A 19,010-nucleotide genomic window follows, 5' to 3' on the forward strand; every position below is an offset into this window, starting at 1 on the left:
ATTAGTTTACTCCATCACTTCACTTCCAAACACTCCTAAAATATTACTATAAGCCATCCCAGTCCCCAAATTACTCTAAGAGAGGACTTGTATGACCTTAGCAATCAAAAGGAAGACGGTGAAGTGGAGCTGAAAGTATGTGGGCTGCAACACACAAGCTACAAAATGTTAAACAGGATTATCAAGAGGAACTGGGACACATTTCATCTTTTGATGCAAGAGAAGATACGACTCATTTATGGCCAGAGGTGATGCACATCTTTATGGTCAACTTTCTGTACAGCACCAAATGAGCAATCTTTTGTAAAGTCACACACCTACCTATAGCTATAAATGGTTTAGTAGTCATGAGGTCTGGGGTGACAGGTTGGACTTGATGATCTTTGAGGTCTTTTCCAACCTTATTGATTCTATGACTCACATTTATCTATATCTGTATCATCTATATCTATTACACCTGGAGCTGTGTAAAGTGACACTGTGCAGCATGACATCCTGGTTGCCAAGTGGGAAAAGCATGGTCTGGAGGAGTGGACTACTTGCTGGATAAAAAATTGGCTGGACAGTTCCACTTGAAGTGCAGCAGCTCAATGTCCCAGTGGAGACCAGTGAGGAGTGGTGTCCCTCAGGAGTGGGTACTGGGACCAATGCTGTTTAACACCTTGTCAGCAACATGGACAGTGGGATTGAGACACCCTCAGCAAGTTTGTGGGTGACATCAAGCTTTGTAGTCTGGTTTGGATGCTGGGAGGAAGAGATGTCACCCAGAGGGATGTGGACAGGCTGGGGAGGTGGGCCCAAGCCAAGCTCCTGAAACTCACCAAGACCAAGTGCAAGGTCCTGAACCTGGGTCAGGGCAATCCCAAGCACAAATCCAGTCTGGGTGAGGAGGGGCTCAAGACCAGTCTTAGGAGAAAGGCTAGGGGCTGGCAGTTGATGAAAAGCAATGTGCACTGGCAGCCCAGAAGGCCAAACATATGCTGGGCTGCATCAAAAAAAGTGTGACCAGCAGGAGGAGGAAGGTGATTCCACCCCTCTGCTCTGCTCCTGTGAGACTCCACCTGCAGTACTGTGTCCAGTTCTGGGGCCATCAGAACAAGAAGGACATGGAACTGTTGGAGGAGGCCAAGCAGAAAATCAGAGGGCTGGAGCACCTCCCTTACAGGAACAAGCTGAGAGGGTTGGGGCTATTTGCCCTGGAGAAAAGAAGGCTCCAAGGATACCTTAGAGCAGCCTTGCAGTACCTGATGGGGACCTGCAGGAAAGCTAGAGAGGGGCTTTTTACAAGGGTTTATAGTGATAGGATGAAGGGGAACAGCTTTAAGCTTGAGGAGGGGAGATTTAGACTGGATATTAGGAAGAAATTCTTGACAGTGAGGTTGGTGAAACACTGGAACAGGTTGCCCAGGGAAGTTGCAGATGCCCCCTCCATGGAGGTGTTCAAGGCCATGTTGGCTGAGGCCTTGAGCAACCTGGTCTAGTGGAAGGTGTCCCTGCCCATGGCAGGGGGGTTGGAAGTACACAATCTTTCAATCCTTCCAACCCAAACCATCTATGAATATATAAGTGATGCCCTAAGGCAGAAAAAAAACAACCTAAGATAGCATTCAGCAGGATGAAAGTCTTTTCTGTTCCTTCCTGCCCACAAAACACACATCAGACCTGAGCAATATAATGACTCTAAAAGCACAAGAAAACCAGTGGCAACTATTTCAGACTTCTAGAAGGCTGTAGAAAGAGCTTATGACTCCTGTGGTTCCAAATCCTATATTCAGCTGTATACTTTCAAGTCAGTGTAACAGAAGTCTCTGTGTTAATGCACTGCTTGAGGAGGAGGAAATTTAATAGAAACCAAGAATTAGAAACTTAATAAAATCTTCAGTCTATTATGGAGGACCATTACTGCAGTACATAAGAGACACCTCCCAAGAGATCCAAAGAGGAACAATACTTATGAGAAGAAACTCAAATAATCTCTTGCTTTCCAGTTGTCAAACTTCCTGAACTGTTAAGAGTAAAGCACAAGGAACCAAATCCAGGGAGCAAACTGTCCAAAGCCTGATTATATCCAACACAATGTACACAACCTTCTTACCATCAAAGGGTTCAAGATAATTTAAAAGGCAACTGCCTCTGTCTGCAGTGCTGTACCAAGCCAACAAACCAAGATACTTTGGGTACATTTTTCTTTTATCATGTCCTTTCATCTTTTGTTCTTTTGGTAATAGGGCCAAATAGGTGTAGGATTTCAAAAGAGACATACTACTTTCTTGTTCCCTTCTAACTTTCCATTTTAGAACACTGGCATGGAAATAGCCATTGTACACAAGTATACCTAAAAGCAAATCCTGTTCACCTCACAAAGCTCTGCTGTAGCCTTCCTGGTCACCTTGATCTGGAATTTCATCAGCACACGTTTTTTAAATTAACAAAAAAGGTGCATTAGTGTAAGACAGGCATCACATGCCATACTAACAGCTCATATTATTCCTATTGAAATTCCTGTGGGAAAACAGGTACATGAAACAATAGTGATCAGTTCCTGCATAAGGCTAGGAGTTTAACTTAACATGGAGTAGCTTCGAAGCAGGAACTCTGTATCAGACTTCCCTCTGTCTCAGACATGTGACCACTGCTATGCAGACTTTCACAGGCACCATCTTCTAACTTTATCTTTTCTGGGGTACAGAAAAGAGCTTCTGCTTTCAGGATTTAGCCAAAAGCTTCTAAGGTTTTTGACTCTGCTCACTTTCTGGTGATCTCCCACCTGTGCTGAAAACTTGGACTCAGCACATCTTTTACAAAATACAAAAGCAGGATGTTGAACCACTATAGCAAACTATGAAAGAAGTTTCTCCTGGTGTTTATAAATCCTATGTAAAAAAAGACCTAAGCAAACTCTGTTTGTCTCAAGCAAATAACTAAACTTACCTTTGTGTTGAGTACAGATCTCATCCTTAAGAGAAAAACCTAGCTGTCCTTTAGCTCCTCTTGATCTTTTGCGCAGCCTATGCAGAGACAAAGGCTCTGCCTGCAATTCAGTTGAGTATCACAGAGTAACACTCTGCCTCCTGAACATTTGCTTAAACAAAAAGTGTCTGGATACATCTCACATCCTTATGGGATATTCTCTAGCTTCAACAGTAGTGATTTCTCTGCAGATGCACAATAAATGTCTTAATACCTAAGTCAATACATCACACTTGTGTCTTATAGCTGGTAATTAAAAATGCACCAAGAACACAAACTACACCTATGTGCTTATTAAGTGGCACATGTGACTTCTAAACATCAAGGAAACAAGCTAATTGTACTTGTGAATGTGATCAAGCCTTCCATAAGACAGGAGCGGCACACGGTTCTGTGTCTTCCAGCCATGTTCTGCCTACACATTTACCTCTGCTTTCAATTTCCTCTACCTACAAGGCAATGTGGGAGGATGGAAAAGTTAATCTGACCAATCTAAGCAATTAAACAATATCTGACATCAATGCATTGCTTGCTGAGGGCTAAGTATATACAAAGAAGGTGGGAAAGGATTGCAGAGGCAGGGAAGGAAGCAAATTATATGGAAACATCCTAAGCAGAAATCGTCTTCAGTCAAGATTCAGGCTGAATCATCACATTCTTCCTGATGTTATGCCTTCTAAAAGACACTGCACAGTCTTATCCAACTATAAAACCTTTGATGCTCTACCTGCCCCATGTGAGCGTGCCCAATAACTACTCTACTTTTCTGCAGATTGAAGTCTCCTGTGGATTAGAAAATACTCCTTTACAAGTACAATGCAGTGGAACAAAGTCAAGCTCCCAGTACGCCTCTGCCTCTAAAAGTCTCACTACTGCTGTCATTAGATGGTCAATGCTGAATTCACATTATAGAAATCAATGGAAATCTGAGCCTTAAGAGCAGCTAATTCACTCTCGTAGCTCCACCTCCCTTTCATGTCATACAGGAGAGTTGCCACAGTGTCAAGCCTGCATGTGTACTGAGGTGGGCAGGCAATAGATGGGACATTATGAGTCCTTACAGGAAAACTATATCCATTAAATACACCACATTCACCTAAGCAAAACATCAGGAAAGCATTTATGCTGGAGTCAGAATCTGGAAGCAGCAACTAGAAGCTTTCATCTTCTGCATGTATCAGCAGATTACAGAACAAAGAAAAAAGTCTAAAGAAATAAAGGGGCAGTTTGGAAACATGCAAACTCATCAGGGGAAATACGCAGACCCTCTGCTGTTTGGTTTTCCTCACACCTCCTGCAACACTCCAGATAACAGAAGTACTGAAGACTACAGATTCCCACATAATTTTGTTGTTCTTAATATTCTGTAACAGGATTTCAACTAAAAGCTTTAGAACCAAAAAAGCCAAACCAACCCAACCCACAAAAACAAACAAACAAAACCACAACAACAACAAAAAACCCCACACCCACACTTCAAGCAAATTTACAAACAAAAAAGTAACTTCTATCAGCCAGTTGTGTCTTTGCCCAAGTCAGTGCATTAACAAAAATCTCTCTTAAACAACTACTCCAGCTTTCTATCCCTCAGAGCCACTAAAGCTAAACAGGCAAGTGTAGACAGCTACTGAACATATGGGTGAAGCAGCATTAGGAGGCAAATGAGCTATCCTGGAGCTCTGGCAAAGTTGTGAAAGGTCTCAAGTGACCAAATGACTCACCTTCCCCATCGGGGCTCATGTTTTCATAGGAATCCCAGCGTATCAGTGGGTCTGAGGTATTGTAATCCACTATCACTCCATGGTCATTCTGAAGGTGTTCACATCCTAAAGAACAAACATCTGTTTGAGACCAAAAATTGTCACAGCCCCATCTGTAATGAGATACACACACCCATGTATGTGGCCTTCTGACAGAAGCTCACTCCCCAAACTGCAATATCATATTCTGAAATGTAAGCAGTGACAACAGGGGGAAAAGGGATATATAAATGAGCTTAAAAAAAACAAAGCTTGAGCATCTCCCCTATGAAGAGAGACTGAGAGACCTGGGGCTGTTTAGTCTTGCAAAGAAGACTGAGAGGGGATCTAATCAGTGTCTACAAATATCTGAGGGGTAGGTGTTAAGCAGAGGGGGCCAAGCTCTTCTCAGTGGTGCACAGTAGTAAGACAAGGAACAATGGATACAAACTTGAACATAGAAGGTTTCACCTCAACATGAGGAGAAACTTCTTTACAGTGAGGGTGACAGAGCTCTGAACAGGCTGTCCAGGGGGGTTGTGGATTCTCCTCTGGAGACTTTCAAAACCCACCTGGATGCATTCCTGTGCAGACTACCCCTAGGTGATCCTGCTTTTGGCAGTGGGGTTGGACTCAATCTCTGGAGGTCACCTCCAACCTCTAACATTCTGTGATTCTGTGATTACTGAATGTACAAGCAGAGAATTTTATCTTCCTGATTATGCTGTATCTCTGACAACTTGGATCAGCCCCTAAAGACAACTAACACCAATGATGCACCCATACTGAAGGCAAGGCACAATAAAACAAAGAGCTTTTCAGGATTACACCACAAGCACAAAGGGATGGCACTAAAGGAGTAATAAGACTCTTACAGATTATCTTCTGATACCAGAACAACGTAGTAATAATGATGAAGAGGAAAAATTGAAATAGCCACTCTGTGTCTCTCCCAGTTCTTCAAAGTTGCCAAATGTGGTTTCACTGGGTTAAGAACTGGCTGGATGGCAGGGCTCAAAGAGTGGTGGTGAATGGAGTTAATTCCAGTTAGTGGCTGGTCACAAGTGGTGTTCCCCAGGGCTCATCACTGGGGACAAGTCTCTTTAACATCTTTATCATTGATATGGATGATGGGATCAGACTTGATGTGGCCCTAGGCAGCCTCATTTAATTGGACAGGTCACTGCTGACTGCAGGAGGGTTTGAACAAGATGACCTTTCAGAATCCCTTCCAACCCAATGTAATCTGTGAATCAAGTGCACCCTCAGTAAGTTTGCAGGTGACATTGACCTTGGAGGTCATGTTGACCTGTTTAAGGATAGGAAGGCTCTGCAGAGCCAAGTGCTGGGTACTGCACTTGGGTCATAAGAACCCCACAAATGCTCCAGGCCAGGGGCAGAGTGGCTGGAAACTGCCCAACAGAGAAAGACCTGAGGGTCTTGATTGATAACTGGCTGAACATGAGCCAGCATGGCCAAGAAGACCAACAGCATTCTGGCCTGTATCAGCAACAGTGTGATGAGCAGGACCACAGAAGCAATTGATCTTAGACACATCAGAATTCCAGAGGCATACAGGATCACAGAATGGTTTGGGTTGGAAAGGACCCTAAAGATCATCTAGTTCCAACCCCCCTGCCATGGGCAGGGACACCGTCCACTAGACCAGATTGCTCAAGGCCTCAGATAACATGGCCTTGAACACCTCCAGGAAGGGGACATCTACAACTTCCCTGGACAACCTGTTCCAGTGTCTCACCACCCTCACTGTCAAGAATTTCTTCCTAATATCCAGTGTAAATCTCCCCTCCTCAAGCTTAAAGCTGTTTCCCCTCATCCTATCACTACAAGCCCTTGTAAAAATCCACTCTCCAGCTTTCCTGTAGGCCCCCTTCAGGTACTGCAAGGCTGCTTTAAGGTATCATTTGGAGCCTTCTTTTCTCCAGGCTGAACAGCCCCAACTCTCTCAGCTTGTCCTTATAGTGGAGGTGCTCCAGCCCTCTGATCATCTTTGTGGCCTCTTCTGGATCTACTCCAGCAGTTCCATGTCCCTCTTGTTCTGATGGCCCCAGAACTGGATGCAGTACTGCAGATACTCATGAGAGCAGAGAAGAGGGGGAAGATCACCTCCCTCCTCCTTCTGGTCACACTTCTTTTGATGCAGTCCAGGACACGTTTGGCTTCTGGGCTGCAAGTGCACATCGCTGGCTCACATTGAATTTTTCATTAACTGACACCTCCAAGTACTTCTCCTTGGGACTGTTCTTAAGGGATATACTCTACAAGCCAGCTTCAGAGCAGAAGCATTTCCAACTAAACCAGAGCTGTATCTCTCTGTGCTAAACTGAAAACCAGCCAAACTGATTACGCAAACATAATCAGTCATGATGATATCCAAAAAAGGTGATGTGCTAGGCCACTTCTGTCATTCAGGGTGGGCCAACCTGCCTATGCTATGCATGTTCTACACAGATAGAAAGAGGTTTTATACTAGTCATCAGCAACTGTCCTGATACAGTTATAAAACACAACTTGGTCACTACTATGCTGAGGTCAATGTCAGTCTGCATTACATTTTTTTTATTTAATCCAGTAATTGTATTACATATTTCAACAGGAGAAGTAGAACAAAAGCTGGAAAAAGTTTTTTTTTTTAAAAACAAATAAACATTTTATTGTGGTTATTTTTAAACTAAGCATACTTCTTTTTCTGTACACTCACCTTGAATTTTCTCTGGAGTTCCTGAAAACACTAATTCCACTCTGCCATAATCAGGGAAACGGTCATCTGAGAAGAAAGGACAGAATTTCAGCAAGCTGTCTTCCAGGAAAGCAGTTTCATGGCACTCAGAAATGAAGATTCTCTACAGCTACTGACACATACCCTCACCACTCTTTCTCACTTATAGCTTTGCAAATGGCTTCTACAAGAGCCACATTATTTGCCCCACATATTCTCCAGAAAAGATCACAGAAGTGTCGGGTGGAGTTTTGTTTACATCCAAGAACAGTCAAAAGCAGAATAGATGTACAGTTCTCAAACCTCTCTCTAGACAGACATGACTGACTTTGGCTTTTTAAAGGAAAACATGTCCAGAAGAAAAATGAGATTTACTACAAAACTGCAATACTTGAGGACAAAACTTTTGTGCAGCTATATGTGCAGGAAAATCTATTTGCCCTTGGTTTGTTAGTAACTAATCAGGTGAGAGAGTTACAATCCTCCATATATACACAACAAAATAAAACTGAGGGAAGAATTTGGAAAATATAGACTAGCTATACACATTTTCAAATATCTCTAAAAAGATTACCTCCAGTTTTGGATGTTCTGAAGCATTTAAGAAGACCTCCATACTTTATCAGTCTAGGTCACAAACATAGTATCAGGCTTTGTGACTGTTTTTGTCAGCCAAGAAAGGGATCAGCTTAGCTCATCTTATTTCCTGTAACAGTGACTAACAGTCACCACTGTAAACAAATGTGTGTGAGAGGAAGTGATAAGGACTGTGGAGCAGTATCTGAATTATTTTGACAAGTTAACTCACTTGAAGGGCTCTTCTTCTCATTAAGGGTTCACCTGTGTCACATGCAATGAGCTAGCTTACACAAAACAGTTTCCCTTTCCCAAAAAAACAGAGGTGGGGAAAAAAACCAAGAGCCCTTTTGAAAACAGGTCCTAAAGATGATCATCACATGCACAGGCACACACGCACATCCAACCAGCCACGGAAGGCAGGTACCTTTGTTGGCATTGTCCAAGTCCTCTTTGCCAAACACCAGGCCGTTTCCTTGAATAGCTCCAGTGTGAAACTGAAGGCGAAAAACCACATCACGAGTAGCTGAGCGGTACTTTTTGTGGTAACACTTCAGCTGGAAAGGGGGAAACACATCAGGAAGTCATTTCTTACAACTCTGAAGAGCTGCATGTCCATGCATTAATTAAGTAGAGCAGTGCCATTTACTGCAGACACCTCTGATGATGTAACACGTAGGGTATGTGTTACTCAATCCTTCAAAATTATCCAGGCCTGAGGCAAGATAATCTTGATGTGTCCAAACAGTAATTTCCATTTTCATCACCATCAGTCACCAACCACTATCACAACATCTGTCAGTACCATGTTGGAACACTGAGTAATATCCATCCTTCATGGCACCAAATGAAGGTAAAACTGAATCCTAGCACACCCTTTTCAACAAGACTGGAGAAGAAGCAGGGTTTTTAGAAGCAAACCTGCAAGGCTGATTACATCTATTTTATTACTTTCTTAAAACCTACTCTAGTGCTGACAGGATCTTGTTTTACGTTACTGTGGGAGGTTGGTAGTAGTTTTGACACCTCAGCTAGAACAACACAGAACTCTAAAAAATAACACCAAGGATGAATTCCAGCAGATGAAAGGGAACACAATACACCTACTCTCTAATACCACCTTCCCTTAGACTAGACCTGAGGATATTTTACCTATTAAGTCTTCAAGTCAACTGTAAAGCAAAGCCACTCAGCATTCTTACAGACATATACACAAATGCTGGCAATCTCAATCACAGCACTGAAATTGTTATTGTATTACCCTGATGATACCAGTACAGTATCACAGTATCGCTAAGGTTGGAAGAGACCTCAAGGATCATTGAGTCCAACCTGTCACCACAGACCTCATGACTAGACCATGGCACCAAGTGCCATGTCCAATCTCCTCTTGAACACCTCCAGGGATGGTGACACCACCACCTCCCTGGGCAGCACATTCCAATGACTAATGACTCTCTCAGTGAAGAACTTTCTCCTCACCTCTAGCCTAAACTTCCCCTGGCACAGCTTGAGACTGTGTCCCCTTGTTCTGGTGCTGGTTGGCTGGGGGAAGAGACCAACCCCTTCTTGGCTACAACCACCTTTCAGGTAGCACCTCAAAGTCTTTCTTGTATTGAGGGGCCCCAAAACTGAACCCAGTACTCAAGGTGTGGCTTCACCAGTGCTGAGTCCAGGGGGACAATCACTCCTGTGGCCCTGCTGGTCACACTGCTCCTGACAGAGGCCAGGATGCTGTTGGCCTTCTTGGCTAGCATTTAAAATGACAGTGCTGCAACACAGCCACAGTTTCGCTTTGCACACAGGGATTATATGCACTACTTTAGTGTGTATAAAGTGCTTTCCAAATCCTGAATGTGCTTGCATAGTAAGAAAGCTCTTCTCTGGAATCACACACTTTTTATGTCCCAAAATAATTTAGAATTAGTTATTTTCATTATAGCATATACTTTTAGGATTGTGCACATTGTGTGCCACATTACTGCCACAAAGGCTATTTTTATGCTGAGTTACAAACGTGCCATAAAACAATTTTTAATAAAGAAACTGGCAACAAAAGCTGCTTACTGTACTTAGTGATGCTATGAAATGAAAATGTTGAGAACAATTGTTTCAGCTCCTGAGTCTTATAAGAATTTATAAGAACTTATAAGAATTTATATGAAGTCATTCTGCCCCTGTACTCAGCACTGGTTAGGTCACACCTTGAGTCCTGTGTCCAGTTCTGGACCCCTCAGTTTAGGAAAGATGTTGACTTGCTGGAACATGTCCAGAGAAGGGCAACAAAGCTGGGGAGGAGTTTGGAATGCAAGCCCTATGAGGAGAGACTGAGGGAGCTGGGGTTGCTTAGCCTGGAGGACGCTCAGGGGAGACCTTATTGCTCTCTACAACTACCTGAAGGGAGATTGCAGCCAGGTGGGGGACGGTCTCTTCTCCCAGGCAACCAGCACCAGAACAAGAGGAAACAGTCTCAAGCTGTGCCAGGAGGGGTTTAGGCCTGATGGTAGGGAGAAATTCTCCACAGAGAGAGTGATTTGCCATTGGAATGGGCTGCCCGGGTAGGTGGTGGATTCACCATCACTGGAGGTGTTAAAGAAGAGACTGGATGGGGTGCTTGGTGCCATGGTTTAGTTGATTAGATGGTGTTGGGTGATAGGTTGGACTCGATAATCTCAAAGGTCTTTTCCAACCTGGTTAATTCTATTCTATTCTATTCTAATTTCAATTCCTATAGAACTCAAGGTTTAGGACCAAATTAATTTGTGCTATATTTGTAATCATTTGCTCAACTTCTTTTTTTAGCAAGGACACAAAACTGGTCAGAGACTGTCCACTAAATGGCATGGGACTAGAATTTGATTCCATACCATTAACTTACCATAATATCTCCCTTCAGAAGCTGGGCAGGGTCTATAGCAATGCAGATCCGGCTTTTATTCTCTGATCCTACACTACTTTAACAGGAGAGAAAAGAAAAATGAAATTTACAATTTAAAGAAAAACACAAAGAAAACAGTAATAAAAAAAAGAAAAAAGAAAAAGAAAGAAGCTATGCAATTCTGCAACTTTGAGGATTAAAACCTGGATTCATACATAAAGGAAAATGCTTATGACTTACTATATTCCAGATGTATAAACTGGTTGCATAGCCTGGTATAACTTCAGAAAAGGCTGACAAGCTGAAAAGAAATCAACAGAAAAGACTCTTCTGTAATTATTTTTCTTTATCTGAGTGTTACGACTAGGTAGTTTCATGGACATCCAGACTGAGAAGTAGTACATAAGTGATACAATGCTGACTGTCAACATAGCCTTCAAAGCAAAAGTGGCTTGTGCAGGAAAAGTATTTGATTATATTTCATGAAAAAAACACCACACTTTTTCCTGATCTTAAAGGTTTCTGGTAAGGAAAGAAAGAGGGAATACTTTGCTCCTTATTAAATGTCTATGTGCCTGCCTTCCCACATTTTCTGCAAGAAAACAAAATTCATAAGGGAAGAAAGAGTGGACAAAAAATACCAAACCACACAAAAATCCACAAAAACCCAAACTACACACACACAAAAACCCAAAAAGTGTTTTCACAATGAAAGAAAATGTTTGATCTGCAGTTTTGTTTCAAAACTAGAAAGTCCCTTAGTGTTTTTATTGTAAGAAACCATACCTTGGTCTTTATTGAAATAGTTACTTTGGAAATAAAACCAGGGTGAACAGCAATGACAATGAAGCATTGCAGATTCATACTGATGACACTTCAAAAGACACAAGTGTTCTATAACTGCCATATAATAAAATAAGAGTTATACTGCTTTACTATGAGCTAGCACAGTATCTTGGTTTAACATTTTGTTTTTTAAAGCCACCTTAAAAGTACAACACATCCAAATGACTTTTCTAAAGAAAATCCAATCTCAAAACAGGAAAGAGATTCTATTTATAATTATAATTATGTTTATGTCTATTTCCTGAAGAAGGAAATTACTGAGTAACCTGACCAGGTTCTCCACTCTTTTGCAAGGACTGAGATCACAACCAGCCAGAAATTAGGCAGACATGAATAGCATCAACTCTTCATTTAACAAAGGACAATAATTTTATTTCACCTGCTGTGACTCTCACTCTTAACACACTTCTTTCTTATTGGGAATATTTGGACCAGCATCAATTCTACGGTGAGATTCTTGCAGCTTTCTAGAAAGCTCCAAAATGAAACAAGATTTTGAGCCTACACATGGATAGGAAAAGTTAGATAATTTACCTCTTCCAGCATCAAATCTAGGGATGCCATGAAGGATAACATAGTGCAGGAAAATAGGAGTTGCATTCATTTTCACAGATCCAGATAGAAGGCCACTTAAGAACTGCACATATCTAAAAACACAAAAGTTTTCTGAATTAAATAAAAGCAGTGATGCAAATACATCAGAGAAATACATTCTGTACATATTAATATTCCTAGGCAATGGGTAGTGAATAGGATTGTCACAACTCCAAGAAGAACGCTCTTCACAAAATAACATGAATATACATTTTAACCTACCACTTTAGCAAATCAATGGCTGTTACATTGCTAATGCGTACCTCTTAATTTCAGTTATTTACATCACTACCCAAAATAACAAAGGTAGCAGCAGAGACAGAAAAGTCAGTTGGTTTGGTATATATTTCTAGTTGCAGCTCAAAGTTTTGGTTGGTTTTCACAGCACCATGACATTGGTCCCACTCCATTTACAGAGAAGTGCACTTCATTACCAGAAGACCAAGAAGTGCCCTTGTTAGAAATCTCAGCATTAAGGCCAGTGCAGGCAGGTAACATCTTTGTAATGACAACTGATACCACTCAAAGGAAGACTACCATAGCAACGTGTAAATCAGTGTAGTTCTGGTATCTAATACTTGGTTTGGTCACAAGCTCACAAATGAGTACACTCAAGTGAACATCGGTGCAGTGCGTGCTAAACAAATTCCTCCTAGCTCCTTAAATAACAACAGAAAACTAGTCTCCTTGAGTTTTTCCAACCAGCTTTGAGACCCCTTTTCTTACATTGTCCATGAAAAAACTTCACTCTCAAGCATGTCCAGCAAAAAGAAACTCATCTCTTTTCCCCCCACTTTAAGAACAGATCTCATTGACTGATCCCTTACTCCATTCTCCTGGTAACATCACAACTAAAGATAGCCTGGCCAACAACAGCTTTACTACCCCAGAACAGGGTAGTAAAACCTGTGGTGGTTTAAAGCACATTTCAGTTTATGGACAGCTAGCAAAGCTCACTTTATTTTGACACACTAAGAAAAGACAGCTTGGCTTTTAGGTTTCCTCCTTCAGTCTTTCTGAAAATATTTGGCACATCAAAAGCACAAATATACAGCCTGCACACATATGTGACACAAAAAACATGCAGTAAAATATCCTGTCAGTGACCTTTCGGTCTCAAAATTTTCTCTCTACTACTATCACGTTTTAATCAATCCCAAATCTGACTGATTTTTGGAACCCCTTCCTCAAAGCAATGCATTTAAGAGGCTTATAGAGGCAGCTGGCTTATTTTTGAGAAGCATGTTCAAAGACTTACCCTTAAGGTTTATAAGCAATTCTTAAATACAAGGGGTGTATAACTGCAGTTTTTTTATTCAGGCAAACCTTCAGCAGCTTATCTGAGAAAAATATCCATTTTGAGTATTGCCAGAAGGGGTTCAGAATATATGTGGTCTGGAGTCGCTTTTGCTTGCCACTGTTAGAACATCCAAGCAGCAGTGGGAAAAGGTTAAGTGGTATTTTCAGGACTGATGCACTTAATGGCTACAATTTTATTGGGTTTTTTGGACCAAACTTAGTGGAACAGAAGTTTCAAAATCAAACAATGGGTGTATTTTCAAATGTGATCATTCTTATGTTCACCTAAATTATACTTGTTTATGTATCAACTGGATTTTAACATGGAAACCATCAGTAATTATCCAAGAATGGTGTCAAGAAATAAAAGCACATTAGAAAAGAGACTCAGGCCACTTAAGTGATCAAAATGGGATCAAAAGAGGATTGTAACATTACCAACAAATATTACAGTTGGGCTTCCTTTGTCTGCAAAAGGATTAGCAGCCACTGCCAGGCCAGGCAAAGGTAGGAAAAGACAGGTTCCAGAGGGAAACCATTCTGACAAAGGGTCAGAACTTCCTCTGTTCTCATGGGGAGTGACACTCCCAAGTACCTGTGCACACGTGTGTCTGGAAGATGGGAAGGACAGCTCATGTTCAGTGCTGCTGAGCAAAGACACTAATTCCATCAGGCAAGACTGTCTCTGAGACTCCCCCTTCCAATCCCCCAGAAGAATCAAGCACGTGTCCTTGAAGAGGGTAGGAAACCTAGATACCACCATTTACACCAGTTTGATTTCTAGCTTTAGAGCTTGCACACAGATTATGTAAGTTAGTTTATTATTATCTTATAGCAATCAAGAAATAGATTGTGTCATATCACCTTAGTAACAATGCAGTAAGAACACTGTGGTGAAGACACATTATGCCCAGATACTGAATCTTGTCCCAGCATGTGGGCAAGTTCCCCCTCCTCCAGGAGGAAGACAAAAGCCAAGGCATTAGCCAGGCCAGCATGCACCCAGCGCATGCAGTGCTCATGCTGACACCGAGTATGGGTATAATTCTAGCTTCACGCTTTCTATAGGCTGAAGCCAGTTGTTTATGAGAGTGCCCATTGGTCAAGCCCAGCCTCGAGGAATCTGTAAGTATCACCCCAGTTGGTAAACAAGTTGCCCCCTCATTCACTTTGTCTCTGTGCTTGCTCGAGTAACTCTCGAGCTGCAGCCTTTGCCATTGAGCTTATTGTTGTTAGCTTCTGTTATACATGCACGCATACTGAAAGCCTCTGCATCAGGAGAAGCACGGAGGGAGGACCTAGAGATGCTGAGGAGCCCAGCGTCACTACAGCCAGTCGTACCGACTGGGAGAGCCCACTGCGCCAACGGAGGACTGGACCGACCCCCAAAGGTAAGATCTGCCCAGTTGCTGGGGAGAAGGGACTTGATCGATACCAAGTCCACGTATGCCTAGCCCCGCCATAGCGGGAGAGGAGCCGCCACGTGTGCCGCTCTGAGCCCTGTGAATCTCAGGGAAGACTAAAGCATTGTTCGTGCCTATACTGCACCAAACCTGGGACCACTCCGAGAGTCCCGCTGCTCCTTTAAGCTCAGTAAACGAGAACCCGCCGCCTAATGCAGCCGCATTCTCTCCCCGAGGCTGGGGAATCGCCGTGGTTGGGCTGACCCCCGTAGCTTTGCCTGCTGCCGCATCATCCGAGCCCACCTACCGGCCATCATCGTCCCGCCCTGCCATGCGAGCCGGCTTTGAGGGCCGACCCCGACCAGGACCGATCCCTGTTGTCTGGAGGGAATCGAATATCTTCCACGTGTTTTCCATCCACTAGCACTCAGTTCAAAGTATCTGCATCTAGCAGAGTAAGCGCTGATGCATAGAAAGATTGTAATATTGCTGTGTATAGCCAGAAGCCGCCCACGTCCCGCCGAGTCGCCATCTAGTGGCCAAGCGGCAGAACTGCACCCTTCGTTATATAAATATAGAAATAGTCTGTAAATAGTTCAATTAAGTCCTAATCATAACATTAAGCCACTTGTGGAATCTATTTCACAAACGTGCACTAGAACATGTATGATAATTAATTAAAATAGTATTTTCATAATTCATATTTCATATTCATAAATTTAATAACCTCTTCACCACAAACACATATAGGTACAAAGGTTTTTATCTGTTGGGTTACATGCAAGAAGTGAAGGAGAGATATAATCAAGTCAAGGAATATCAATATAAGATGAAATGCTGAAGTTCAGAAATCACTGCAGGGTTGTGGAAAAACTCTTCACATGGCAAGGGAGGGAGTAAGGGATGGGGGCAGAAGATAGCAAGAGCATTTCTTACTGCTATGAATTAGAAACAAATTAAATACCTTCTTTGGGATGGCTGCATTAAAGCTGAAACTTTATCATCAAAGAATTTCTTCATAGCAAATCTGTCTAGAGCCTGATCAGCACTGTCAAAACAGAGACACAGATACCTTGTTATTTCAGTTCAGGGTTATCTTGGAAATTCAGCAGGGTACTGCTTCAAATATGTCAAAATATTTGGAGGGAGAAAGAAGAAAAGGAAGAAAAAGAGAGAAGCAGCACCTAACTAGTAGCTCTGGCACTAATACGTCAGAAAAGAATGACTTTTCCACTAACACCTCCTCATTCCACACCTTAAGGCAGTTTCCTTCTTGAGGCAATTAACTGGATGGCAGATTTCCAACATGTGTTAAAGTCATAATACAACAAACTTTAGTGAAGCCAAGCAGTTCAGCCTGCAAAAGGAGGATACTTGCCATAATTTCCTGAGAGTGCCACTGGGGAGTTCTCTCTGCAAAATATAAATTCATTCTTTTTCTAAAATAGCAGCAGCAACATTATGGAGATAAAAACCTCTTCCTAGCTCTGACTACAGTACAGGACACCAGATGCAAAGGATGTCAGGCTAGAGGATCATTTAAATGGTTAAATAATTCATTCACTCTTTGTTCCTGTGCTTTGAGCTACCAAGGGAGAGAACATCTGAAATAAAAGTGTCGATCTTTGAACAAGAAGTGCTTTGCATCAGACAAACACAAAATCTTCAAACAGAATTAAGGGCAAACATGGTGAGAAATTTTTCTTCCATTCCCTATCCAGAATGGCTCTGATGTAGGTCTTCTGTATCTCTGTAGAGAAAGGCAAGAGGGTACAGAAAAAAGAAACAGGAATGCCAGAAATAAGCAAGGCAGTTGTTTAGCACATATGCCCAGTAACATACTAAGCCAAGTCTGTTTTATCTATACCAGATGAAACCAAGTTGTCTTGTAACAGATGTAGCTGACCATGCTAATTGTCAGCAGGACACAGAAAGAGCAGAACTTTCAAAACAGTTAGACTCTAGAAACTCAAATTTTCAATTCCACATCTAGTTCAACCTAAATGAGTGCTGAGGAAAAATACTGTGCAAGGTATCTACACATATATCAGGCTAAAAACGGAAGTCATATCCTTTCCAAAAAGAAAGAAGTTATCACTTGTCTTCACAGGAGGGTGGATCAGGCTTAAAGCCATGTCTTTTCCACATGGACATACAAGATTGAATAGTGTATGCTTAGAGTATCCTTGACCCAAGAACTCTCTTTTTCACCCAACTAACATCACCACCCTGAATTTAGGTAACTCACTCATAACTGGGCAATGATTTGTTCAAACAGAGTTTCCATTAAGAGTTCTGTTTGCTCTTGTTATATCTGTTGGCATCTGAGAAACTCAGATATTTGTAACATAAATGAGGTTGGAGCCAGGTGGCTGTTGGTCTCTTCACACAGGTAACAAGCAATGGGATAGGAGGAAATGGCCTCAAGTTACACCAGGGGAGGTTTAGGCTGGATATTGGGGAACATTCTTCACTGAAAGGGTGATGAAGTATTGGAAGAGGCTGCCCAGGAAAGTGGTGGAATCACCATCCCCAGAAGTGCTCCAAAAAATGTGTACTTGCGGTGTTGAGGGACATAGTTTAGTGATGGACTTGGCAGCACTGGATTGGTCTCGGTTATCTTGGAGGTCTTTTCCAACCTCCATAATTCAAAGATTCAATACAAACAAAAGGGGCTTGTATCATAAGGCTTGTTTACTAAGCACATATTTTTTGGCATGTCCATGCAGACAATTAAGAGCTTTATTTAGTGTGAACAGCCTCCAAGTCTTCCAAGCATCATTTGTGACGCAGCAGCAAGCACATGCAACAGCAGCACCTGCAGTAACTTCTGCTTCTGTGTGTTTGCTATGTATTTTGAAGAGAGTCTTGGTAACGCCGGGGAACCAAAAATCCTAGCTGTGAAACTTCCCCAGCCTCATTCTTACATAGAAACCTTAAGGCATCACACAGGCCACAAGAAAGCAGACTGTTTTCAGACATGCTCCTAGACTCTTTGAGAAGAAAACTTGGCACCTCTTAACTGACAAACAGTAAGCTGCCACACAGTACTGCAATTAAAAGGTATCTTTTCCTGATGCTTTCTTAATTATAAACACCATAACATGCATTATACACAACTCACCTTGCAGAAACATTGGTGAAGTGCATGTATGATGATATGACCACCCCTATCCTTCCTTTGCCTCCCTGTATGAGGAAAAAGGGAATGATGATTATTTATTACTTTATTGGGTGTTATTTTAAAGACCCACACTAAACAAAATTTAATCAGGGGAATCAGGGAACCCTTTTGCTCATGTATCTCTCATATTGTTGGGAAGATGACAATGCTGAGAAGCAGCTTGTCTCTCCATACAAGCTGGGTAACAAGTGGAATAAAAGCACTATGTAGGATTTCTATGTACATGCTGGTCAAGTCATACTGACTGAGAGATAAATTATTTTTAAAAATCTTGACCAGTGGTAGAAACAAAGTATCAACCATTCTAATTTTATATTACTTTTTCCAGAGATTCATCCAAGACAGGTCGAGACAGCTTTGCTATTTCTGGGCTGGAATGCAATAAAATGCCTATTTGTGGAAAGCATATGTGTTTCCAGAAGATTTGGGCATTTTTTACCTCCCCCTTGCCTATTAATAACAACTACTACTACTACTGATTTTTCTATGGATAACTTAAAAAAGGTTCAAAAAAACTTATGAAATAATGAACTTGACATAAGTTCAGCACAGTTTTTTCAAGCAGTCATTTTCAGACACTTCAAAACAGCTTCAGTCCTTCGGCTGATACCAGTAGCTGTACCTAGCTATGTTAGGGGGGTTAAATTTTAAAGTCATTACCAAAAGGCAGTTATTAACAATATGCATTATCAATTTGTGTGTAAAATACCTAGGAATACTTTGCCCCTTTTCTTTTGTCCCAGGCTACTCTCCTGACCACAGCTGTGCAACTAGTAAGAAT

The 19,010-nt window shown here is 41.9% G+C and overlaps 1 protein-coding gene across 9 annotated transcripts in view; it reads right to left on the reverse strand.

Moving 5' to 3' along the window:
• The window catches only part of TNS3 (tensin 3), a 247,229-nt gene that overhangs the window by 86,757 nt on the left and 141,462 nt on the right, over positions 1–19,010 (reverse strand). For 8 of the 9 annotated variants that reach the window (XM_068152603.1, XM_068152601.1, XM_068152597.1 and 5 more), the window contains 8 exons: positions 18,170–18,234; positions 16,010–16,093; positions 12,284–12,396; positions 11,144–11,204; positions 10,904–10,979; positions 8,453–8,582; positions 7,432–7,497; positions 4,692–4,796 (listed from right to left, as the gene is read on the reverse strand). In XM_068152603.1, the coding sequence (XP_068008704.1) occupies positions 4,692–4,796; positions 7,432–7,497; positions 8,453–8,582; positions 10,904–10,979; positions 11,144–11,204; positions 12,284–12,396; positions 16,010–16,093; positions 18,170–18,234 (700 nt within the window). The remainder of the gene's footprint in view (positions 1–4,691; positions 4,797–7,431; positions 7,498–8,452; positions 8,583–10,903; positions 10,980–11,143; positions 11,205–12,283; positions 12,397–16,009; positions 16,094–18,169; positions 18,235–19,010) is intronic. The other variant, XM_068152599.1, reaches the window with a different exon arrangement.

Source organism: Melanerpes formicivorus, unplaced genomic scaffold, assembly GCF_026170545.1.
Source record: "Melanerpes formicivorus ecotype bairdi unplaced genomic scaffold, bMelFor1.0.p_v2 SCAF_24, whole genome shotgun sequence".
NCBI classification, from domain to species: Eukaryota; Metazoa; Chordata; class Aves; order Piciformes; family Picidae; genus Melanerpes; species Melanerpes formicivorus.